The sequence below is a fragment of the Penicillium soppii genome (genome assembly GCF_028829465.1).
Source record: "Penicillium soppii strain IBT 18220 chromosome Unknown utg000003l, whole genome shotgun sequence".
NCBI lineage: Eukaryota > Fungi > Ascomycota > Eurotiomycetes > Eurotiales > Aspergillaceae > Penicillium > Penicillium soppii.
Window position 1 is genome coordinate 1,732,447 of NW_026643233.1, and position 24,398 is coordinate 1,756,844.

At 46.2% G+C, this 24,398-nt stretch overlaps 9 protein-coding genes across 9 annotated transcripts; 4 read left to right on the plus strand and 5 right to left on the minus strand.

Annotated features, from left to right (window-relative positions):
- Positions 1-3,100: 3,100 nt before the first annotated feature.
- N7529_002788 (FAD linked oxidase N-terminal) lies at positions 3,101-3,366 on the minus strand (the record flags this gene model as incomplete). The annotated part of the gene is made up of 2 exons (XM_057238316.1): positions 3,101-3,290; positions 3,341-3,366. 2 exons carry the CDS (start codon positions 3,364-3,366, stop codon positions 3,101-3,103), a joined length of 216 nt encoding a protein of 71 aa, XP_057100927.1.
- A 1,127-nt stretch (positions 3,367-4,493) lies between these two features.
- On the plus strand, positions 4,494-6,052 carry N7529_002789 (putative endoglycoceramidase; the record flags this gene model as incomplete). Its single annotated transcript, XM_057238317.1, has 2 exons — positions 4,494-4,970; positions 5,024-6,052. The coding sequence occupies 2 exons, from the start codon at positions 4,494-4,496 to the stop codon at positions 6,050-6,052; spliced, it is 1,506 nt and encodes a 501-aa protein (XP_057100928.1).
- A 1,693-nt stretch (positions 6,053-7,745) lies between these two features.
- N7529_002790 (uncharacterized protein) lies at positions 7,746-8,841 on the plus strand (the record flags this gene model as incomplete). Its single annotated transcript, XM_057238318.1, has 3 exons — positions 7,746-8,123; positions 8,207-8,389; positions 8,575-8,841. 3 exons carry the CDS (start codon positions 7,746-7,748, stop codon positions 8,839-8,841), a joined length of 828 nt encoding a protein of 275 aa, XP_057100929.1.
- Positions 8,842-9,159: 318 nt separating this feature from the next.
- Positions 9,160-10,069, minus strand: N7529_002791 (Cytochrome P450; the record flags this gene model as incomplete). The annotated part of the gene is made up of 2 exons (XM_057238319.1): positions 9,160-9,592; positions 9,645-10,069. Coding segments are annotated over 2 exons (858 nt in total), but the record flags the coding sequence as incomplete, so codon positions are not given.
- Positions 10,070-11,796: 1,727 nt separating this feature from the next.
- N7529_002792 (uncharacterized protein) lies at positions 11,797-12,197 on the plus strand (the record flags this gene model as incomplete). The annotated part of the gene is made up of 2 exons (XM_057238320.1): positions 11,797-11,891; positions 11,957-12,197. 2 exons carry the CDS (start codon positions 11,797-11,799, stop codon positions 12,195-12,197), a joined length of 336 nt encoding a protein of 111 aa, XP_057100931.1.
- A 1,120-nt stretch (positions 12,198-13,317) lies between these two features.
- Positions 13,318-15,117, minus strand: N7529_002793 (amidase; the record flags this gene model as incomplete). The annotated part of the gene is given in 7 exon segments (XM_057238321.1): positions 13,318-13,496; positions 13,541-13,729; positions 13,793-13,915; positions 13,965-14,079; positions 14,133-14,504; positions 14,601-14,701; positions 14,721-15,117. 7 exon segments carry the CDS (start codon positions 15,115-15,117, stop codon positions 13,318-13,320), a joined length of 1,476 nt encoding a protein of 491 aa, XP_057100932.1.
- A 1,023-nt stretch (positions 15,118-16,140) lies between these two features.
- N7529_002794 (TauD/TfdA dioxygenase family protein) lies at positions 16,141-17,388 on the minus strand (the record flags this gene model as incomplete). Its single annotated transcript, XM_057238322.1, has 4 exons — positions 16,141-16,295; positions 16,345-16,719; positions 16,779-17,108; positions 17,160-17,388. The coding sequence occupies 4 exons, from the start codon at positions 17,386-17,388 to the stop codon at positions 16,141-16,143; spliced, it is 1,089 nt and encodes a 362-aa protein (XP_057100933.1).
- A 766-nt stretch (positions 17,389-18,154) lies between these two features.
- Positions 18,155-20,140, minus strand: N7529_002795 (putative MFS transporter; the record flags this gene model as incomplete). The annotated part of the gene is made up of 6 exons (XM_057238323.1): positions 18,155-18,369; positions 18,428-18,556; positions 18,606-19,042; positions 19,110-19,390; positions 19,441-19,658; positions 19,720-20,140. The coding sequence occupies 6 exons, from the start codon at positions 20,138-20,140 to the stop codon at positions 18,155-18,157; spliced, it is 1,701 nt and encodes a 566-aa protein (XP_057100934.1).
- A 3,227-nt stretch (positions 20,141-23,367) lies between these two features.
- N7529_002796 (uncharacterized protein) lies at positions 23,368-24,377 on the plus strand (the record flags this gene model as incomplete). The annotated part of the gene is made up of 2 exons (XM_057238324.1): positions 23,368-23,870; positions 23,930-24,377. The coding sequence occupies 2 exons, from the start codon at positions 23,368-23,370 to the stop codon at positions 24,375-24,377; spliced, it is 951 nt and encodes a 316-aa protein (XP_057100935.1).
- Between the last annotated feature and the right edge of the window lie 21 nt (positions 24,378-24,398).

The following is a 24,398-nucleotide window of genomic DNA, read 5'->3' on the forward strand; positions in this document are numbered from 1 at the left end:
ATATTGCAACATTGAATACAACATGGCATGAATGGTGACTGCAATTCCGAAGACAATTGTCTGTGAATCTAGTCGGTAAGCTGATATGATCACGACTCTAATCGATTGTTTCGTTCAAGCGTATTATCTGCGAACTTTATGGAATATATGATATTTGGCGGTGTCCCTGGTTAAAGGAACTGAACTGACTACATCCTCAGGTGGTTTTCCACGAATACCTTCGATAACCGGGATGTTATAACGATATGGAGGCCTGCTGTTGCCAAAGCCTAGAATAAACCAGTGGAATCCCGGATACGGTCTCTAATTGGACTGAACGAAAACCATGGAGTCTGTGTACTAGTCGAAGACATCAAATGTCCATGGATGTATCCAAAATTAACGCCCATCGCCGAAAATTATGCGAAACTTAGACGAAGACTCACGTTTTGGGCCAATCTGTACATTTAAGCCAGCCGTAGCAGGACCCACTCTTGCCGAACAAATGCCCATGAAAAGCTTGACTGGGCACTTTTTATTGGGTATTGTCCCAGTCTAGCCTGTGCTCCGGAGTCTGGTAACTTGCACCAGATGAAGGTGGCAACCATGGTTGGTAGCAACTCTATAATGTGGCCGGGAGCGCAGGAAAGCATGTTTCTACTTGAAGTAATAAGGAAGATCTTCTTCTATGCCGATTCATGATTGATAAATCGGAACTATCAATTATGCGTCTCATCATCCCATTGTTAAATCATCTTCCATTAATATACTCTTTAACCAGAAGCTTAATGGTCTAGACCTTTATCTACAATTGAGTATCTTGGACGCTTTAGGTCATACACTTCGGTTATCAACTCGAGTCAATGACGCCTTGGACTCTACAGATGATCTACAAGTTCACATGTCCTAATAAAGAAACTTATCCGATTGTGTTTTATCTTTATAATTGTCTTTATATTCCTCTTTCCCCGTTATTTTCCCCAATCGTAGAAAAATACAAAATACACATTGTAAGTCGCTCGCCTTATCAAACATGGCTGATCACTCGTCACAAGAATGAAAATATTCTCCCAGTGAACGAGAGACGTCGCTCTAGCGCTAGCTCTTCCGAGAGCATGTTCGTGAATCTTCTACTTAATTAAAATATCAAAGTTAATACAGCTTTCGATAAATATGAATAGTAGAAACCCTTAGAGAATAATATCCTATACACATTCAACGAAAATCAGAATTTTCTTATATACAAAAAGATAAGGACTCTATTCCTTAAAAAGATCGCAAAGAGCTATAGATCTATCCAATCGATAATATCAAGAAAAAGCGAATGCAACCTTTAAAAAGTCTAATAAGCACTCCAATTCCTTTATTCTCAAGAAAGTGAACACTCTATATACCTATATATATGTAGACTATAAAAGACTCAATAAAGTAACGATTAAGAATCGCTACCCTCCTCCCCTGAGTGCGGAGAAATTTAATCGTTTATTAAGATTGAAACTCTTTAGTAAAATCGACATCAAAGATGCTGACCATTAGAAGAAGATAGATAGATAACTACTCTTAGAACTCACTATAGCTATTTTCATATATAGTCATGCCATTCAGATTATTAAATACTTTACCTAAGTACTAATATTCTAAAATGTAAGAAAATTAAGTTTCTGGACTCAATACTACAGTTGAACATGATATAATCGAGATCAAGGTTGGAAACTCTCTTCCATAATCATCAGAGCAAGAACATGGACGCCTTGCCGATTTAGAAGCCTTCTGTTACTACCAACCGAACCAACGTCAACATTTCAACGACAGCGCCTGGCGGTTGTACCGACCGACCATCGAGAACAAGGCGGTTGATTCCGCCGTCTGAGTTGTGTAAACCGGGGACCCTGCCATAGCAAAGTGTATATGGCCTGATTCGATGTTGTTTCTCACTATCATTTGGAAATTGTATTCGATAATCGGTAACTGTTGACAATCTGATTATACACATATGGTGACATTAAGAACACTCTATTATACTGCCCTGTTCTTCTAGTATGTCAACGACACTCCTTGGAAGGTCCCAATCAGTGATGCGCTGCTGGGTAACATGAACAGGAAGGGACTGGGGGTTCGAGAATATGTTTTCGGGATCAAACTTTCGTTTGGTCAAGACCAGCCGTGGTATGTGGTCCCCGTACCAGTCATACATTCCGCACTTCACCTTCGAACAAGTCCAATTCTTGTGAACGCCTTCGAAGTTAGAATATAATCGGCGGTATGAACTTGCGAAACAATTCAAACAGTCTTCACGATCGCCTTCATCCTTCCACGTTGTCCGGAACATGGGCTCAAGACTCTGGAAGCGGTAGCGGTATGCGTTGAAGTCGGTTGGCACAGCTCAAATGCACCTACCGCGAGCAAATCGGACAATCGATGAGGTACCCGGTGAATGACGAATAAAGTCTTTAAAGTCCTGTAGGGAAATAGAATCGAGCGAGTTACATATCACAGCTGCAGCCGCAAACATCGCGTGTTCGAGGGCTACTGAACTACCCCCTGCACATATTGCGACATAAGCCCATTCAGCGCCGAATCATAACGGTCGTGCTCTTCAGTGGACGGGGCTTCGCTTGTGCTGGGCTTTATAATAAAGTCTGGCAAGAGCGACAGGAGCTCTTTATTGGGCCCGGCGAACATGCCCCTTGTTGTAATTTCATCATTGTAAAGCGTAGAAGTCGATGCCAAACGTGTATCAGCCAGCATAAGGTGCCTAATTCTGTTAGTGATTGAAGGTTTTCTCGTAGATATCCCACCTCCATGTGTCCACAAAAGTAGAAAACTTCTCTACCTTTGTTGTTTCATAGGTATATTCGATGACCATACCGAAGTTTGCATTCCCGGGCCCCACGTAAGCCCCAAAAAAGATCGGGGTTCTCCTCGGGATTTGTACAAATCAGTCTCCCGTGGCAGTTTATAAGTTTCATTCCAATGACCTTGTCGCAGCTTGCCCTAAGGAAACGATGTAGGTAGCCGTTCCCTCCACCTAATGCGTGGCCACCGACTGCCATAACATTGCAAATTCCTGCTGGAATAACCAGCTTGCGGTCGGCGAGCGCCGAGTAAAGCTTTTTGAACCTTACTGCAGGGCCAACCTTGACTTGGGTATGTCATCGCTGATATCGACGGAATCGAGATAGCGCAAATCAATTATGACAGCATCGTCTGCTGCAGAGTAGCCGTTGACATCATGGCCGCCGGATCGAATTAGAAGTTTCTCTCCTCGGCGAATAACATCTTGAAGACAAGACGCTGCCTCTTCCGCCGTTCTAGGAAGTAAAATCGAGGATGGCTTGTGCTCATATAGGATGTTTCAAACATTGCTGTGTTCCTCGTAGCGTTCATCTCCGAAATGTATAACTTCCATTGCGGACCGGTGTTGGCTGGGAATGATAGGGGTCAGTTTCGACCTAGCAAGGGGAAAGGGGTCATATTGCTCACAAAGAGTGTACCAGTAGTAGTCGCAGCTTATATATAAGGGGATTGGAGGATAACAGCCTGAAGAAAAAGCTGATAATCCAAAGCGGCTCCTTGCCGCTTTTATATTAGATGTGAAGTTTCTATGAGTTCGTCCAATTACCCGGCGGAAACTTTGATTTTCAACATTATGATCTGACGCACGTAATTTACGAGACACCTCCATACTTGATTCCACACATGCTGTAATGCCTCGGTCCCTCTTCGTTTTACCGCCCCGAAGACCCGAGTGGATCCCAAACAAACGGCCAGGATATAGTCCCGAACCATGCATAGAGATGAAACAGAACCCTACTGACAAGTAGCAAGAAAGCAAGCGAAGAGGGGCCGTAAGGCCAAAGTCAAATCGTGTGATCCACTCAATAAATGGTAAAATCATTAAATGGTTCATGTGGCCGTGGATGCGGCACGACTTCCCACTTACCTTTCTTCCCCACACCACAATTTCCCCACATGAACCACTTATTGGTTGGAAGCGCGAGTATGGGCTCGTCCTAATACTCATCAATTGGTGGACTGGCGTGCAACATCCGCAGAGTCTTAGCAATGTATCACGGCAAATCTGCACAGAGTTTGGCTTGTAATAATTAGATGATGCAAATATCTCGAAGAAGATTAGCAAGATGCTAGAGCCCCTGAAGTCTCAACTGGTGCTGGACAGGTCTTGGTTACAACAGGAACAAATTCTAACGGCGACAATTTGTTTATCAAGCCATAAATCTAGACGACTCTTCAAGATTGTCTACAGTTGAAGTGCGCTGTACTCGACCTACCCTACTAGCCAAAAACTCTTCAGTAAGATGTAGGTGTTGAATACACTAGTAATATTTCGGCTCCGCTTTGACCGACAAGATGTAACCCTGCTTTATGCAAAGAGCACATGGCATTTGTACTCTCCCTATGTTCCCTCAATTGTTTTATCGTTTGAACGCTCCTTCACTCCGTCTCTTTCCCATTTCTCACCTGGGATTGACTTGGTTGATCCATTCATTGAAATGCTATTCACCCCCATTACTGCTGCATCGCTGCTAGCGGTGCTCGGCACACCACTGGCGGGTGTGTCAGCTCAGGATGCCGAGGGTTGGTACAAGGCTCATCCAGGCATGGCGCGTATCAGCCAAGTGAACCAAGATACACATCAAATCGTCGATGTATTTAACCGTACGCGGTTCTTCCACGGAACCAATGTCGTTATGAAGGAGCCGCCGTGGCATCGGCAGTTGGAGTGGGTGCCAGGTGTCTCATCATTTGGCAAGCAAGATGTTCAAAATCTGCACGACTTGGGCCTGAACATTGTGCGATTGGGCCACAGCTGGGCTGGCGCAGAACCTGTGCGTGGGTCGTACAACCAGACATTTCTCGACATCATGAAAAAGCAGACCAAGATGGCCGAGGACCATGGCCTCTATGTTTTGGTGGACGTGCATCAGGACTGTCTGGCTCGGCAGTTTTGCGGCCACGGCGTACCTGACGTAAGTCGAGATAATGGCATCTTGGCACCGTTGATACTGACACGGCTTTGTAGTGGTTTGTTAAGGAGGACTGGGAATCGAGCAGCAGGATGTATCCGTTCCCCCTTAAGCTGACACCGTTCTCTGTGGATGAAAATGGGTTCCCATCACCGCAGTCGCTTTGTGATACCGTTGACTGGTCTCTGAGTTACACATCGGTGGCGGTGGGCAATGCGTTTGGGCGGCTATACAACAACTACGACGGGCTTGGCGATGCCTTTGCGGCGTACTGGAAAACACTGGCGTCAGAGTATGCCGGGACGACCAACGTTGTCGGCTATAACTTGCTGAATGAACCGTGGGTAGGCGACACGTGGGCTGATCCGACATTGCTAGTGCCAGGTGTTGCCGACCACAAGGTCCTAGAAGGACTCTGGAACCGCGCGACTAAGCAGATCCGTACCGTGGACAATGACACGCTCATTTGGTTTGAAGGCGCCACCCTGGACGTCTTATCGGGTTTCAACAACGTCCCTCTCGGGGAAGGCTCGAAGTCGGTGCATTCATTCCACTACTACAGTCCGCCACAGCTGGGCTCTATTTCCACCACTCTCAACAACCGCCACGGGGACAACGAGCGCCTTAGAACCACCGGTGTGCTGACCGAGCTTACGTTTTGGATGGGTGATGATAAGCAGATGCAGGGCCTGACAGATGCCATGACGGCGACCGACGCAAATATGGTTTCCTGGATTGGCTGGGCGTACGAGAACCTGTACAATGGCACATCTGGTCAACCTTATCCTGAACTGGCGAAGCACTACAGCCGTGCATACCCTGCTGCCATCGCTGGCACTCCTATTAGCTTCGGCTTTTCTGAGGAATCAACCACTTTCAAGCTGCAATTTACGTCTGATCCCAATATTGACGCGCCCACCGAAATTATTCTGCCCCCATCCACCTTCCCCAACGGATATAGAGTCCAAGTCTCACCTGACGGCAGTTTGATACAGTACGCACTCGACGATCGTACCCTGGCCTTGTTCACATCCACCAGCATCAAGAACGCCACCGTTATCTCTGTCACAGTTTCTTGTAAATAATCTCATCCCTACTTCACCTCTAAAGTTGTAGTTATAGTTGTTGTTGTTCTATCAAGTTAATTGTCTACACTGGGCTATCTAGCTATGGCAGGCCATATTTCCTGGCTTCTACTAGTTCATACGACAAGCCTACTGTCCTAATCTCACAACTGTACTGCAATACTACCAAGAAAGGGGTAATGGGGTAGAGTAACTGTAATAGGTATAGTGAATTTCGAAAGGGGGTTCGAGGAAGAATTTCTGTGTGCAAGTGGTGAAAGTGATTTCGATCCATCCTGAACAGTGATCATTTCAGCCTGCTCGGTTAGTTGCCCAGGACAAGCCCCATGCCATGTCCATTTTCCTGCCATATTCCCCAGGCCTCCAACCCAAATTCTCCTTCCAAGCCTTGCACCTTGGTTTACTTATGTCAGTTGTGCCCATTCAATATGTGTTGGGGATGTCAGGTGACATCCCACATTGGGATAGTCTCCCATGGAGTAGATAGATAGATATCTCTTGCTCTCTCTCTCTCTCTCTCTCCTTCTCTCCTCCGTCCGCAATACAATATTCATATCTTCATATTCCATCGCCCTTGTATGATCTCCACGAATATGACGTTCTCTCTCTTTCAAGGGGCTGCTAGGAACCACTTTACCAGTCTCCACCTAGTGCCAAAGAAGATAGCGAAGCTTCAGCTTTTGCGAGCCGTAGGTGCCAGACTGGTGTCGCAGATTGGTTTTCAGGATTACTCTGGGTATGAAAGAAGGCTCCGTGGTGTGGAAGAGGGCTCCGCATCCTCGTTTATTCTATGCACAGTACTGAGACACTCACGTTCCTGGAAGACTAAAGCGTGTAATAATGCTGTGGCAGACAGAAAGAGAGGAACTAGGTAGCGGTTTTAGCACAGCTGCGGCATGGCTCACGCCCGTCACATTTGAGCTTCCGTCTTCGGCATTCCTCACATGCTCCGCGAAGGCGGGATGACAAGCAATGATGGACCAAATTTGCTGCCATGATATAATATATATATTCACTGAACGTATAACGCAGCGAGAAGAGGGCAAGCAATAGACGTGGATAGTATCGTTCAATGGTGAACAAACTTTGCGCTAATCCGTTTGTGGCAGGCAATATTAAGTCTCTGGACTCAATACTACAGTTGAACATGATAAAATCGAGATCAAGGTTGGAAACTTCAATTATACTACGATACCCACATGAATTTCAACGCGCTACAATTATGTCTGCCGATTGATAGAGTTCAACAAATTCTCACAGGATTCAAACAAAAGAAACTGAACTAGAATACTCAGGAAAGAATGGTGCAGATATTCAGGTGTCAAATCCTGATAGTGGGTACTCTACTAGTGAATTGTGACACGTTCAGTGATCCCCGTTTCTGCAAATTGTGACCTGATAACCGAGGCACAAACAAGGCATCAATATGCTGAATGAGTGCGCGACATTTTGCTTCATCCTGAAATCATGTATTTGCAACCACATCTCAGTACCAGGTTGAATTACTTATGTAATTTGTGAATCCTGCTACTAGCGCGGCCGGCATCACAAGTTCGTTCCCCATTTACAATATAGATGGCTTAGTCATCGTAGAAAACACATACTGTTGATTTACCCCTCAAATATGGTGGGCTGCTTTGTAGCATTGAATACCTTATATTCGTGTGGGTTTGACCCTGGGTGTGAGGTAGAAATGACAAGCTTACAGGAGTCAGCGCCATTGGAAAATGGCTCAAGAAAGAATTCGAGCATCCAGAATCAGGTCGCCGACGCCAACCAAGGTGAACTTTGCAATGAATCTGCAAGCTCCGCAGCTAAATTTCGTATAGATGGCCCCTATCCAAGGGGATACCCTGAGCTTGCAGCATTCATGAGAAGTGATCCTGAAATCGGCATATTTCGGCGATTTGATTATCTCCATCTGCGAGAACTGCTGTACTTGCAGGAAGAGCTCACCCACTTGGAGGAGCAGTTGCACACGATCGACAGAACTGAACCGATAGAGATCAACAATATGAGTCGGCGGCTCGACAGCAATGAAGAGCGGAAGAAAGTAATTTCAGAAATTAGGGTGCGACTTCTCGATTACGGTACAGTCGTCTCCAGAAATTATACGCATTGTTCAATGAATCTAATTATCAGAAATCAGACCAGTTACTAGTAACCTATGACCGAATCGTCAATTTGAACTCGCCAACGAAAAGAAATATTCGTCATTTCCGTCGATGGCTAGACAGTAGGAACCCCGTAGTTGCAGAGGAATCGACTGTCTATCACAACGAACGCGATCTTTGCACTACATATGCATGTGTCTCAGATTATTCATCACTAGAGACAGTATTTCGTTGGTTGGCTGGCCTAGCAATTAGAACACGATGGCTTAGTTGGGTAACGCATTTCCATCTCCAAAGTGGACACGTTCATACTGACATTTGTGATTGCTCAGATCTTCCAAACCACGGTATGTGTTTCCTTTCTGACACTTGCCTGAAAGAGTCTATTAACTAAAATCTCCTCTCTAGTCTGATCACCGATGGGATAGCAATCAAGTTCAATACGCATCTGACAGTCGCATCCGCAAGGCGGCAAAGCTGACAGCCGTTATTGGAGCCTCTTCCTCGCTTCTCGTTCCCATTATCGTTCTATACTTCGTGCATGCTCAGTCTACCCGGCTACTTTGCATTGCTCTCTTCACTATCTCTTTCTCCGCACTACTGGCAATTTTCACTAAAGCCAAGAGCTCCGAAATATTTGCTGCAACTGCTGCGTATGTTGACGATTCAAAATAAAGTTTGTCCTTTAGGTTTCCACTAATTCTTGGTCCAGATTTTCAGCTGTGATGGTTGTGTTTGTTGGAACTGGACTCGGAAGTACCTAAAATTTAGATTTAAAAATTCATTTCCTTGTTCCTTGGCAATTTGAAGTAGGATCTGTCTATACATGGAAAGATGCGTTGTCCTTAAGTATAACGGAGTTTAGTTCGGGTCATTTTCTACAATGCCTGAGAAGCTGATCAATGAAGACTTTGGCAAATCCTGGTTTGGTCCCCCCGTGGAAACAACGGGTCGACCTGGGATGTTGGATGAAACATAAAAGGCAGAACTTACAGGTCCCATCCCATAGGCTCCATGCTCGACCTCGGTGGGACCACAAGTCCAATTGATCGTACCGGTGCTGTGACCGAGCTGGCAGCCGTGGTTGTGGCTACCCGAAAATTGAATAATGTGTGTGTTGGCGACCTGCGAGGCGGATAATTTCGAAAGCATTTGGGATATAGCCCTAGAGGCAGTTTGGTCGGATTCCAGTACGCGTGATTGCTCTTCGATCTCTTGAATGGCTAGAGTTCGCTGAGCTCCGCCGTCGTCGTCCTCATCTTCATCCTCTGGGTTCTTGAGTGCATTCTGGCGCTGAAAAGCTTCATCTTGCTTTCTTTTTGTAAGTTTGATGTGCTTTTGGACAGCATTCTCGAGAAGTCGCTGTTGCTTCTCTGTCTCATGGCGTGCAGCTTTAAACGCATTTTCGGACCGGACTAGGATGATACTTTAAGCTCTCAATTAGCACCTCTTCTCCAGCACAAAGCCGGATCACGTACAACTGAGCACTGTCGATTGCAAACTGGATCATGGCTTGACAAGAATGGACCTGTATCCTAAAGGTTCGGATCTTTTCTTTGTTCCATAAGCCGACCGACAGTCGATCTATAGGAGAAAGATTCGTAGCAGTGAAGTGTTTTGTCCACTGCTCAAGCTTCTTGAAAAAATCTGCGCATGCCTGTCCACATTTGCTCACGGCTTCAGCAAAACCAGTGTTCTCCAGAACGTATGTCTTGTCATCGGATATTTGGAGATTCCCGAGGACAGAGAGCGGAAGTTGGATGGCTTCTAAGTCAGATGTCATATCTTGTATCATATCTTTCGCTTCGTCGAGGCTATTGATAAAATCACGAAGGTTACCTATGCTAGATATAGCAAATTGTGCAATCCCTAGAGCACTAACGGTGATGCCGAAGGGATCCATAGTTCTATAAGGGATAGCAAACTCGTGAGACGCGTTATATTAAAGCGAATACCGAGTAACTCTATCACGATATCAGCCGGGAGTGTGGAGGCAGCCACTATCGCTTGGGCGGCTCAAAACAAAAGTGGGACTGAAGAATGGTGTCCGTATTGCAGTTGTGAGGCCAGTACGTCTGAGTGAGCGGTGTTGGAAAGAAACTTCTACCCACCCGTTCTGTATCTTAGTACTGTAGGTTTTCTCGACCACAGTGTTCAGTGAGGTGTGAATGAGGGCGGTTGAGCGAAGGTGGATGAGTACGTGGGTTGGAGAGTAGCCAGAAAGGGGAGCCAATCCCTTGCCAGCTACGTAGTCTGTTTGGTTTGTAAGTGGGTCGCTCTGGACAGGACCTACCCAATACAATCTTGATACGACAGCTATTTTTAGGCAATCATTTGTTACCGAACACTTTGCACTAATCCGTTTGTGGCAGGTAATATTACATTATGCACTAACTAGCTGGCCCAAAGGGCGGTCGCTGGGTCACGTGTCATTAAATTTACCGTACGGAGTACACTACATGTCAAAGCAAGGATACGCACAAATACACCGTACTTAAGCCTAGCTAAGGAGGTGTGCACCTTTGTGGCCTAGCGGTCACGAAATAGGCGTTTTTGTCGGAATGCTATCTACACCTGGCCAATAAGAATGTGTGAAAACTCTGTGTTTTATTTACCCTGGCTCTGGCAATTTGTAGGGTTTCTGGCATGACTAAGTAATTACAAATGAACAGTGGATAACTACTTGCGGGCAATTCACCGACAGTTTTTTCTATGCGACACTAGACCTAACTAGCGGTAGTTAATATACAGTTGTTTGTTGCTAAAGCGCATATACGTGCGCCTTGACTGAGATTGTCGGCTTTTCTATTCTAACTCCAAGTAGTTGTTTGAGAGTCGCCCCTTTTCCCAACAACGTTCAGAAATCTATCATGGCTACACCATCCTACTGGCCTGGGGGCATTCCTCGTGAAATCAAACATCACGAAACCGACGTGACTCGGGATGAGTTTGAAGAACAGGTGAAAGGATGGCTACTTTTTGTCCGGGAAAGCTGGGTGCCAAGACCAAGCAACCTCAATTCAGATAAAGAATACGAATTGCGCCAACGCCGCGCCTTGGTGCAGCAATGGGTGTCTGCCTCTCAGGAATTCCGTGATGTACTACTTCTATTTGAACAACCTTTAACTTCCTTAGCTAATTGTACATTAATCATACCACAATCGTGCTCTAAGCGAGGGAAATCATTTTCCTTCCTATCCTCCTGAGGCATTAGAGCGGGTCTATGCATTCTTCCCTTGTCAGCCGGACCATGCCATCTGTGTGGCGCCCGTTGATGAGGCACATTTCATGAACAGGGCTCGATGGGTTAAGTTCGCGATTCTGTTATATCGCTACGATTATGAAGCAGGACACTGTCTTCCTATCAAGGATCCTGTTCCGAATGCAGCTGTTTTCAACCCTGCCACTCCTAATACCCACTTAGTGCAAGACTTTCTTCCCTGGTATTATCTTGAGAGTGCATGTTTTGGCGATATATACCTCAATAAGACGGGAAGCGTTCTGTATGAGCAAAATACGAAGCACTTCATGATAGTGGATCAGGAAGGACTAAAAACAGGCCGTTTGACGCTAGTTGAATTTGCTTTGAACGGAAGTATCAAGCACTCAACTTTGATACGCCCTTTCAACATGTTCCCCCTTTCCTTGGATCTTTTTGTGAACGGGAGGGCTGGCGTACTAGAAGCAAAAGAGCGTTCAGGTGGTCGCGCCCATCAGAACACACCGTGAGTCCTATTCTCGTTTCTGTCTTATTCTCGGTATATGCTAACGCCGACGTATATATGAGCAGATTGGATATGGATCTACCTATTCTCGATATTCTAGAATCAGTGGTCGGTTTGAATGCTCCAGATTTGGACTACCGCAAGCAGTGGGAAGAGGACGTCGAATTATATGCACCCGGTTATTTGGCGCTCGAGGCTGCTGGAAAGGGGGGAGAATATGACCTCAATTGTCTTACCGCTCCGATCGAGATTCCAGATGGGCTAAAGGCAGTTTATCAAAAGTTTTTGGAAGCGAAGTCTCATTAAATAACTAGGTAACGCAGCATCATAAATCAATCTTTTACCCTGTATGGATATCATAAAAGGCCTTTCTCTGGATAGTTACGAATGGTAGGTAGTTAGGTAGGTACCCAGGTGTATATACTAAATACTATATCAATAGGTTCAACTTTCACAGCACAGTAATCCCACCAGGGTGGTGCTTGACTTGAAGCCATATGTGTATGGAATTGGATGGTATTAGATTTCCAATCGGTTGCCCGGGGGGAGGGTATGCTGGGCAACAAAGAGTGCATATCTAGCAATTCGCTTACTTGAAAAGATCGCAATGTATTTCCTTCCTCCCGAGGTCTGGTGTGGGTTCATTCATCCCATCAATTAATGTTCTTCCGTGTTGATGTATACGCTAAAACACCACAAGGTCTTTGACAAAGGAAATCAATGAGCTGTTTTGCCCTGGCGAATCTATCTGTTCCAAGTAATATTCACAACTTTATAATTAAATGAAGCTCATTCATCATTCTCATATCCGCCTCTCCCGTCGTAAACAGGAATCTTCCCTGGACCGAAACTGACAGACAAATCTCACGTACGGAGAAGCAAGTGAGCTGATGAGCCGCCAGCTGATAGAGATTGTCAATTTGCACTCTCATTAATGTTCGATACAGGCCGGTGCAATAGCTCTGGCGTTTGGCTACGAGTTCTTGCTTCCGCTGAAACTAACGACTGCATATTTATGTGCTACTAGTTAGACTGTAACAGATTAATTGAACCTTGATTGATTGATTCATTGAAATTATCGTTCTACCAGGTGGTACATTAGGTGGTGGGGATCCGCACCATCCACCCAGATAGCTTCGCGGACCGGTGATCGCGCCGGAAGACGTCAATATACATGCAGCATATGCAGAAGGCCAGCCCATGGGGTTAATTGATGCCTAGATAGGATTTGGATTGGGCATAAAGGCGTTGTGATCATCTAAATGCTTCATGAATATGGAAATGAAAGGTTGGGTGGGCGGGCATCCTCCAATTTCTACAAACGAGGCTGATTATCTAGCGGCATAACAATATCCACCTGAGGTGTACTATCAGCCATTCCTGCTGATAACTCGCATTCATTTTGTCAACTACCGTTCCCTGTAATTTATATCTTGACCTTTCCAAATTTGGGAACCGGACGAGGCTTAGCAATCTGTTCGTACACTTCCATGAACCGCAGTAGAGTCTCCTCCTTTTCCGCTCTGGCCACCAGACACAGACCGAACGGCCGGTCATTGTAGTGAAGTTTTCCTATCGGTACTGTGGCGACAGGATATCCTGATCCTATTAGCAACAGCGAGTCAAATGTGCACTCGATGAACTGTTACCTGCAGCAGAAGCATGAACACATAACGGGGAGTCTCCCGGAGCTGCCAGGATATTGACTTTTTCCTTGTCAAATAGGTCATTCAGAATATCTCTCGCGGCCCTACGAAGGTCCTGTTTCAGTTGATTTATTTGTTCCTCTTCTTCAATAGAGTTCATTGCCCCTTCTAGATCATTCTGCTGGACAAATGCTGCGTTGTGTTAGTGACTCTTCACTTTAAGGTCTTAGGAATGTGTCCTCTCTGTCAACCTACGAGCTGGAAGTGATTTTTCACTGTTTTCTTTATTGAACTTGACGATATCTGCAACGCTTGTTACAGAGCACTCGTGAAACGAGCGAATAAATCTAGGGATGCAGACATTCTTGAAGTCCCAATCTAGAAGAAGTTAGCCCTCCTAACTTCACCTGATACTGCAGCGACCTACATGCGATTGGCAATATAGTATTCGGTAAGACTGAGGGATCTTTGCAATGGATTGGGTACTTAAGAGGACAACCTCCGCTTCGTAGAGCGGAAACCGTCTCCTCGTACTCGTTTACCTAGAAACAATCGTTAGGGCTCTTAATGTTTTGATGCAATGAGAATGACTTACCATTTGCTCTGCTGTACCCTCAAATTGCGTACAAAAGTCCGGCGACATACTCCAAATTTTTGGGTCCAGGAAACCCACCGAAAGACCTTCCCAAAAACACGATCGGGAGAAGTTAAACAGGCGACCGAGTAGAATCTCAGAAAGAACGCGAATGTCAGATGCTGATTTTGCCATAGGGCCCGGACTATCGAAGAACTCCGTCATGGTGTATAGCCCAGTAGTATCCTGGGCCCCAGTAGTAGGCTTGAGCGCGTATAGACCAGCGCGTGTTGACGGAGTCACGATGGAACCTATGGTCTCAGTGGCCATGGCAAGAGGGCTAAACCCGGCGGCTACAGCGACCGCAGAGCCAGTGGACGAGCCCCCAGGAGCCTGCTTAGCATCAGTACAAGTGAATATCATCTGTAATTTCTCTTCTCACTGAGTGACCAAGTATCTTCTCATTTTCCTCTATTTTTTCCAACATACGGCGACAGAGTCTGACCGCCGTGAGCAGACCAACCGGGCATCATCATGGTCATTTTCATGCCAGCAAATTCCTAGAGTAACGGTCAATCCCACAAAGTTTCCTAGGAATCAAACATCTACTGACAGTCATGTTAGCCTTTCCCAAGATAATCAAGCCAGCGTCAATCAGGCGCTGCGTGATAGCTCCATTCTTTGACGCCTTGGCTCCAACGAACGCATATGATCCAGCTGTGGTGCTCATGCCCAGCTCCGACGCTGTGACAAAGCTGTCTTTCAAAATTATGGGAATTCCATGGAATGGGCCCCGGATGCGCCCTTTCCGGCGCTCCTCATCCCGAGCCTTGGCGATTTCGAGTACCCTCTCCCGCGGGGCAGGCGAGATAAGCGCATTGAGAGCAGGCTCATAGCGATCGATTTGTGCCAAGTACTCTTCCACAATTTGAGCGCTCGTGATATTTTTCCCTTCGAGTCGCTGCTGCAGGTCGACCGCGTTGGTCGTGAGGACATTGAAGGTCATTCCTGCGCTAATGCTTGGATTTTTGGTAAGGAGCCAAGAGGGAATTTGAGAATAATGCCTCTCTTGGTGAATTTTGAATAATACCCTGATCACGGGAAAGTAGGACACAGCAATTGATCATGTCCCAGGTACGAAAAGTGGGATTCCGATTTTGGCTCAACACATTGGGAATACCTTGGTCTGGCTACAGATACCATTTTATGGCGCAGGGGCGGTTGATTTGAGTTTGAGATCAAAATATGGGCCCCCGCACGGGAGACCGGCGGACCGAGACCGGCGCACGGAGACACCAGATAGCCATCTTACCATGACCAATGGCCTATCCGCCCATTGGTCTGTTTCACCCGACACAAAATGCATGTCTTAAGAGAAGCAGTGGACCTGAACGTGTAGTCGTCTGTCCATCTAAGATCATGAGGCCAATTGCAGTAACACTGGCACATATGAATTTGGCAAGTGATATGTATTGGATCGCCGGTTGTTACGCGTATCATTTGTTTCCCGAAAAAAAAAATGCCGAGCGCAAATCATGTGCAGTTCATGGAAGGAGGACAAGTATCAAACAGACCCTTTACGAAAGCTTGGTTTCAGGATCGAGCCATGGTCAGGTACAAAGTTTTAGGAAGGGTGGCTGCAGCGCAGGGATGCTAGAGATGCACTCACTAAGAGGGTGGTATCATCTACCCAAACGAACTCGATCGCCGAAGGGCCTTACTCGTATTCTATCCCGACGGAGGCGGCGTGGGCCTGCAATGCGTAGTTCCGTCCTATCCTCAACTTCGTCAACGACGGTTGCATCTAATAGGAGCCTGTGATGGAATGAAAAGGTTAAAAATCAGTGGATCAGAGGCGGCTTGCCTTAATGTGAAATATGGGTGTAGAGTGCCGTTATTGTAAACATAGATGGCACCCAACTATCTAATTGCTAATTATGGCATCTTCTTAGAGAGCTCTTTTGAAAGTGAGCGTGCAAGATTAAACTTTGTTTCAACATTTGTGTTTGCGCAGAGAATATTAAATCGCTTATTCGCTATTCTCAAGTGCTTCCCGTCGTCCAATACTATTAGGGTCCAAATAAGGCCTCTCTCCAAGACCAACAGCACGATGTCCAGTACGAGGACCGAGATTATCATAATCCCAAGTCGCAGCGTGATACACTGATCGGTTATCCCAGATAGCTACGGGGATGGTCAGAAATGAAGGCTATACTATGGGATGGGAACGTACCGAGATCGTTGGGATTTTGCCAGCGGTGGCGCACCTGAAGGTCGTGATTTTCGACAATGAGACTGACAAACCACTGAAGAAGATGGCGACTTTCCTCTTCAGTGACACCGTTGACCTTTTGAACGTGTGTGCCGACGGCGAAGACACTCTTCCAGCCGGTAACAGGGTTGGTGCGGATGACGGGGTGCTCGGCGATTAGCTCCTCGCCCACGTTTTCAGGCGCACCACGGGGTCCAGGGTGAATCTTAAAATCGTTGTTCTTGGCAACCTCGTTGAACCTAGGCTGAGCATATGTTGCGGTTAAGGTTTCCAAGAACTTCTGGTAGGGCTTAGAAAGGCGATCGTAGACCTCGTAGCCTGAAGCCCAAAGGGTATCTAAGGACTGGTCAGATTTATTGTGGGAATATAAAGGATGATTTACAGTTGAGACTTACCACCACCGGTCTTGGGAAGTTCGGTAAGACGCAGAAGGGTGTAGTCGCTGGGGATGGGCTCGAAAGTGATATCGCTGTGCCATTCCCTCCGTGCACTCTGCCCTCGCTGGTTGCGGTCATTGTAGATTTTCTTTCGTTGCGCAGAGCTAATTACGCTGATCTCGTCATCTTTGACGCTGTGCTCACGTCCCGAGTTGGCCACCGGGTGAATATGCAGTCCTGATGTGCTGGGCTTGCCTGAGAGTTCTCCAAGACGCTGGACAAGCTCTTTTTGCAGGTCATCATCTAAACCATCTTGCTTGCGGAAGAAGACCACACCGCGCTGGGAGACTGCCGATACTTGTTAATTTCAATTTTGAAGAGGTGAAGGCAGTGACTGACTGGTCAGGGCAAGCTCCCGAAGCAGCTCGTCGGAATTAGGAGCGCGCAGAAATTCCTTCAAATTGGCATTGGGGAACTCTCGGCCAATGACCGGAGTCACGTCGAAAGACTCAAAGGCGTCAAGACTTCCATTCGACTTGATAGGCTCACGCGCGAGACCCTTCAGGGTGAGCTTTTCATCGACGATGGGGACCACCGGGGTGGCTGTTTCAGTGGCTGCAGATGCCATTGTTCTAGTGAATAGATAGTTGGAATAGTGTGGTTAAAGAGTTGGACCCTGAGAGCTTCTTATACTTCCGTCGTCCTTCTCCTCGTGCCGAATATCCGCTCGCGACAGCGTGTTACAGGATTTATGCACTCGCGTAAACCTAGAACGCCGTCACACCATATGCTGTGCATGTCTAGGTTCTCTGAATTGATAAGAGTCAGTTTGTTCTGTCATTCACATTCGCCATTTCCCCCGCAAATTGTGGAAGATCCCGTCATCGGGAGCTACCGCGATAGAACAATATACATTGGAGGTTGCGCAACATATAGACGGAGCATTTCAAATTCAGATGTTATCTTCCAATGAGAGACTTTTAAATTAAATCTGTATACTCGCTTATACTGACTGATACTAATGCTGCCAAAGCACGTCATGCAGGGTCCAGCCAATCTCGCTTCGCGAGAATCCTCTTTACATCTCACACGCATTTACCACGATCAATTATTTGCCGAGGTATGCATCTAGATAATAGTTAAACTCAATGTCTACTGCTAGTCTTAATTGCTACGCTATCAAAATCACACTGTCTTGATAAAGTTTGGAGATAGCTCGTATAAACCGTATCCGCTACATCGATATTGAAGGAATTGGGAACAAACTTCAAAGACTTCAGAACAACAACAGAAAGGACTAGTAAGACAATAGTAACTATAGTCGCTATTTACCCAAAGACCGGTACCTTCTTCGGTTTTCCCACGTGTAAAATTCATAGTGGCACCCAAAATGCTCAGTGAGCAAATCGGAAGTCCAAGCGCTTATTGCCTTCATCTGTGGTAGTTGCCAAGTAATGCAACCTCTCATTGTCCGACATAGCATTCCATTTCGTGTCCCGGCTTTTATTGCGCCACACATAGTAAACTTTGGTTAATAGGTAAATGAAAATGTTTGAGACAACCAGCCCAATCAGCACACGATTTCCCCTTTTGTATAGAGGCGCATCATCTGCAATTTTTTAGCTCGTAGCACGGGTATAATTAACGAATAGATACGGATGACGAACCAGCGCGATAGATGTTGGATGCAATAATTCCCGAAGACTGGACACACATGTTGTACATGGCGGCTGAGACTGTGCGAGATCGAACTGCATTTGAGTTTCGTGAATTCCAATTCACTTGGATGGCGTGCGCTGCAATTCTTTTAGTCATGGGATATCTAATGGGAATGGATGGAATTACCATTCGGATATGCCAGCAGCAATGTCATCACCACCCACACGGACCACTTATTTGCCGTGCTGATGTCGACCATATATAGATAAATGACGAATGGAAGAGTCCAGATTTGGCCCAGCATAGATACCAAAGTCAACTGATTAGTGATCTCGGAGGCATATGTGAGGGTTAGAATGAAAACTATAGACAAGGCTTCCGAGGGAATCGTCAAAAGATTAACCACGAAGGTGTTAAATCCGAGACCCTTCAAAGTGAGAGTGAGGTATTGCTTTGGGGTCGTCATGGGAGTCTGGAAAGTGAGTCCAATTATATAGATCGGCCATAGGTCGTAATCTTTAAGGCTTTTCCAAAGAAGCTTGGGCGTGATGGGTTCTCGGTTGTGCATGGTTCCTTTACTAGGATCGTCCCGAATGACTCGGTTGACAATGATAGTTTCCTCTCTAATGTTTACATTAATAAAAAGAATCCCAAAAAAATTCCCTGTCTCGTGGGGAGAATATAGCTTACCGCGCAGTGAACCAACCGGACTTGCCTCTTGCCCAGTTGGCTGTCTGACAAGGCCCGGGAGGCATAAGAACGAAGGCAGAGAGACCGACCAGAAGAGTAAGAAGGCCCTCCAGCAAAAATAGCCAGCGCCATCCTGACTGGCCCTGCACACCACGAAGATGCAGCAGCCCAAAAGCCAAGAAACCAGCAAGGATATCTGCAATGTTCATAGCAGTCCAGAAGAAACCCAGGCGCAACGAAAGCTCGTGGTGCTTGTAGAAGTATGAAAGATATAAAATTACCTGCGACTGTTAGCTCCTTCACTAGAATCACAGGTATTTGTGTCACTTACATCGGGAATAAATCCACCTTGTATAATACCCAGAAGAGCCCGGCATACAAGGAACGATGTTCGCCCATTGAGCGCATATTGTCCCATCGCGACTGCAGACCAGAGAACCATTTGAGTGGGAATCCAACGATCAGGTCCAACCCATTTACTAACAAGCTGAGAGGGAAGTTCCGCGCAGAGGAATGAGAGCTTGAAAACGGTGTTTCCGAGGTTATAGTCTGCGGAACTTTTGATCAGCTTTTGAAGATACCAAGCGTGGGGTATGTTGTATGTTCTTACCATTTGTGCTCATTTTCAATTCAGGAAGCATATTGTCCGTTAGAGCCTGAGCCAGGTTCGACCGATCCAACTCCAAAGCCATAAACATAACGCAAGCAAAGACCATGATGCGCAGATCAATCTTGCGAACTAGTTTATATTCCTCGCCCCATGTCCACCGAGCCGACGGGTCAAATCGATGAATATTCTCCCAGTCAGCTCGGGGCTGGTATTCTTTCGCAGAATCGGGGTTATCAAAGACTGATGGCAATGTAGCAATTGCTTCTGGATTGTAGCTCTTTCCTCTCTGGAACCAGAACCGACGCTCCTCTTGGTGCTCGCCTAGGGGTGGGGTGTCAAAGCTTGTAGAGGAGTCTGTCGCGTCCAGATCGGACTTGATCGTCTCCTGTGGGCCTTTCTTTAGGGTGTATACCGTCGCCATGCTAACCAAGTGAGAATATCCTCGATACTAGATATTGTGAAAACTCCTCAAAAAACTGATCGAGTTGCTTATTCTCATTCTTTTTATATAATTGGCGTTGTTCAAACCATCGGGATATTCTGCCTTGAACAATATACTTCTGATAAAAAAGATCTTGGCGTTGACTTGCATCATCAGGCCAAGGATTGGACAATTTCTCACGATATAGTTAGCCGAGGGGTGGTTAATCATATCTTGGTGGTCGAAGATCACATCATTTCGGCCTAATGTTTCATCTTAATCTAATGCAAAGTAAATCAAGATTCTAACCGATTTCTAAAGCAAACAGTAGAATATGTAAGTTGTCTTTTTTTGCCGGATTTCTCTTATAATTAATTGGCCGGGAGTCAAAGAAAAGGGTCCATTTTTATTGAATATGCCTTTTGACATGCAATAGAACTATGAACCATAGGAACAACAGGAAAAGTCGGCTCCAGTGGCAACAATAGACCTCGGGAGGACAATAGGAAATCTAAATCATGTAGAGTGCATATGAAAGATGCGCGGGTAACCAACCCAATGTAATCCGTTGGAACAACCTATGTTTGCGGATTTGCAGAGTGACCTGTCTCGTCTCGCACATTATCTGCAAATTGCGGGCTAAAGTCACGTACGTAAAATACAGTAGAGTTTGATCTAACAGTATCGGTATATATAATTGCCATTTGTCATCACTCATATGTCGTTGTAGCCTCCCTTTTTCCAGGTGAGTTTGGTGATGCTACGGTATATCTAGCATGTAATCGAAGATGGAGAAATGGATAGTGGTTACTCAGTATTTGAAGGTCTTTGATGTGGCAAATCTTCTTGAATTATTATCTCATCTATATCAACGAGGTAATTCTCATATATGGAAGGAGGAAGATCATGAAGAATAGACAGTAAAACAAAGGAAAAGTCAGATATGCAGATAGAGAGAAAAGCTGGCGGAACAGCAGAGACTTTCATAAAGGATATACCAAAATAGAAGGGAAGGCATAATTTTTGATGCATTAAAGTGCAGTAAAGACTAACGAGTATAATTTTAAACGGGCTAACCGGGCCGGGCCTTGCCATTTTTAATAGAAAATACCAGACCTGCGAAGTTGCATAAGGGCCAAAGGCCAAATCAAATGCCTGAGGATGCCCTATTTTAGACCGCTTGCTAACACCGCTCTATACACTGTATTATAAATGAAGCTATTCCATCTCTATCATCAGACCCTCGTTTGGAGAATTCGCCAACCAAACTGTAGTTGCACCCAAACTATAGTCTTCTTTCCAGCATTCAACCCTCCACTTTCAACCAGCTTTGGAACCGATGGAAAGTTATTAAATCCCAATTTCAGCGCTTATCTATTAGAGCTAGATACAGCGAGGTGTTCATTGGTTGAAATAGCCTCAAACTCTCGTAACATCATTTAAGCACCACTTAAAATACTAAGCGGTAGATAGACAAAACCGTCCGCCGAAACCGCTTCTATCACCGTTACGAATTTATGATTCATGATAGAACTATTAGAGATTTTACGCTTTAGTTCTCGAGTAATGATTCATTAATTCTCATTGACACTAATATGAAAACTAGTATTATTAGAATTATAAATATCGCCGGGTAAAATGCTAGTTCCTCAACGATCTAAGTGCATTCTTCGAACCACTTTCTTATAACTCCTTTATCTATTACTTAGCTTCGTTCGATATCAAGGGCTCTTTAGCGACATCGGTCATATTAAGGATTACGTTTTAAGGACCGAGGAGCCTAGTGGTCGTCGACCTTGGGGGGTAGAATTACGAGATTAGCATACGATTCTTCGAGAACTGCCTTCACGGTAATAATGATTTATGACAAGTTTATCGCAGCACCTGCGTAGATCGAAGTACTCGATAAATTAGCATAAAACGGATTATAGTACACAACTAAGCTTACGACCATCAGGTCAGCGCTAAAATAGGGATTCTCTACCTTTCCATCGATTCCGAAACCGGTTCTTAGGCACGTTGATATCACGCGCAATTTCCACAATATTAGGCTCTAACTACCAGAATAAATGATTCATTACTTTGGCAATCTGTATCTCAACTTTGGTGTTGTCTTTAGGCATAGTGATAGCGAAATTGATGGTTGAAAGTGGAGAGTTCAATGCTGGGGAAAAGACTATAGTTTGGGTGCAACTACGGTTTGCTTGGCGGACTCTCCTAAGGAGAATTTAGTGTTTTTTCATTAAAAAATGGTAAGGCCCAGTAATATCACTTAGTATAACCAAATTAAGAAGTCATTACTTTCTGTGCCGGTCTCAGCACCTCTAGGGCTGATTAAGAGTCTTAGTCTTAGTAAGTTCCCTGTACTTTGCGGGTGTCGTATTCATTCAATGCTGAACATGATAATAACTCCAAATAGTCCGTGTGTCGGCGTAAGCAACTTTGAAAGGTGGCAGTTGGAGGTCTCCACCAGCGCTCATGCAGCCCCCAAACGCCAGAAACCTGCAAGAGCTTCTCTTTGTTGCTGCGTCGCTGCAGGGTCCCCCTGGCTGATAACGCCGAAACCGCGGGGGGGTGCGCCACCGCGTGCTCGGGCGTCCACCTGGCGTTGTCGGTACTTTTGTATCTGCCTGGGCGTCAGACATGTCCAGGGTACCTGATTTGCCAGCAATAGTCACACGAGAGGGGTTAGTTCTCCGCAGCAGAGGCAGACCAGAGCGTAAATGGGGACCTGGAGAATATCGTGGCGATTGCGATGCAGGAGTTGGAACTACGTGCGCGTAAGATAGCCCTCGTCGACGGCTTGACTGACAGTCAGACGTTCTGCGCGAAGGGAGCGCTCGATCGCACGCGCCGTGCAATAGTTGAGGAAGACATAGTGCAATCCGGTGCGGTAGAAGGCCAGATATGCCTTTCCAACCCCATACAGGTGACTAACGATGCCTTAAGTCCAGCGGTGCAGGTACGGTCGCAATAGCACCATAATGACGTACCAAACGGCCCTAAATACCCCAGTATCAGAGCGGAGACCAGCAGTGATACATCATGTATTTTGTTACTACTCGCCGTAACTTAAGTGGCCTTGGAGTGAAACCTTGGCATGCAGGGCCCATCTCCTCTCTGATACTGCGATCTGAGGGTCTGCATATCAACGGAGACAAACTTGATATATTAGTACCCTCATAGCCCCATTCGGGTTGAAAACCCCTAACCAGATTCCTTTCTCCATGTCAGACTCTAAAGATTCCAACAATCTCCCACCGCCCGTGTACTCATCCGCCGCAGATAGTACCCGGTCCACTTCACCTACGCTCTTTAGGCCGACCGACCTCCACCAACAGCCCCTGGCTATCGATTTTACGCAATATCGAATCGGAGGAGCCGCTCTCAGCGATGACCATGTGGCGGTTTTAGTTCATAACGAACGGTTCAGCCATAATGCACACGCCCTTCTCCAGCTTATGCACGAGCAGGCTCAGCTGCCCCCAAAATTACTCGTTCGCGTACGTGGGTCGCATTCCGTATACGGAGATATCAAGAGTGACTTTGATTTGACACTCAACTTGCTGCCGTTACTTGTCCCTGAGAGTGATTGCTGGTCCTACCTCAAGATAGACGGCAGCCGGGTTACCGTACAAGGCGAGCCCGTGCCTCCTGCTGCAGGATCTGCGCCTTCAGATCTCGAGAAGCTGGTCTTGCAATATTGTGAGGATCCTGCTACCATCAAGAGGTAAGTCTCTCCTTCCCTCACAGCATCTCCAGGCCACATGACTCATATCCAACTTTCAGCTTCTCGCTCAAGCGTCGAGTAGTCAACTTTAATCAAGACGGCCTAGAAGGCCTGATACGAAACACCGTGGCTAGAACGCGCTACCAAGGGACTTTGCACATCAGCTTTCCCCTCGCCTTTGCAGAAGTCATCGTTCAACAAGGCGAGGCCAAAAGGTCCCTCAAAGACATATTCTATTGGAGTCTAGAGCCTCCTGCAAAGAAAGACCCCACAAAGCGCTACGACTGCGTCGAAGTAGTCTGGCCCTTCGCAAATATTCCCGTCAATGAGGCAGGCCGTCGATGCGCCGTGCAGAGCGAGCAGGATTGGTGGGCCCGCTGGAAGGACGCCGTGCGAAGTGCGGTACTCGCAAAAAGGCACGGCCATGTAACATTGGAGGACCGCATCGACGTGGCCATGGGGGTCGCCACGCCTGAACCGGCCAAGGACTGGGGCATAACCAAGTAGTGTTTTCTTCTTTTGTGTTAA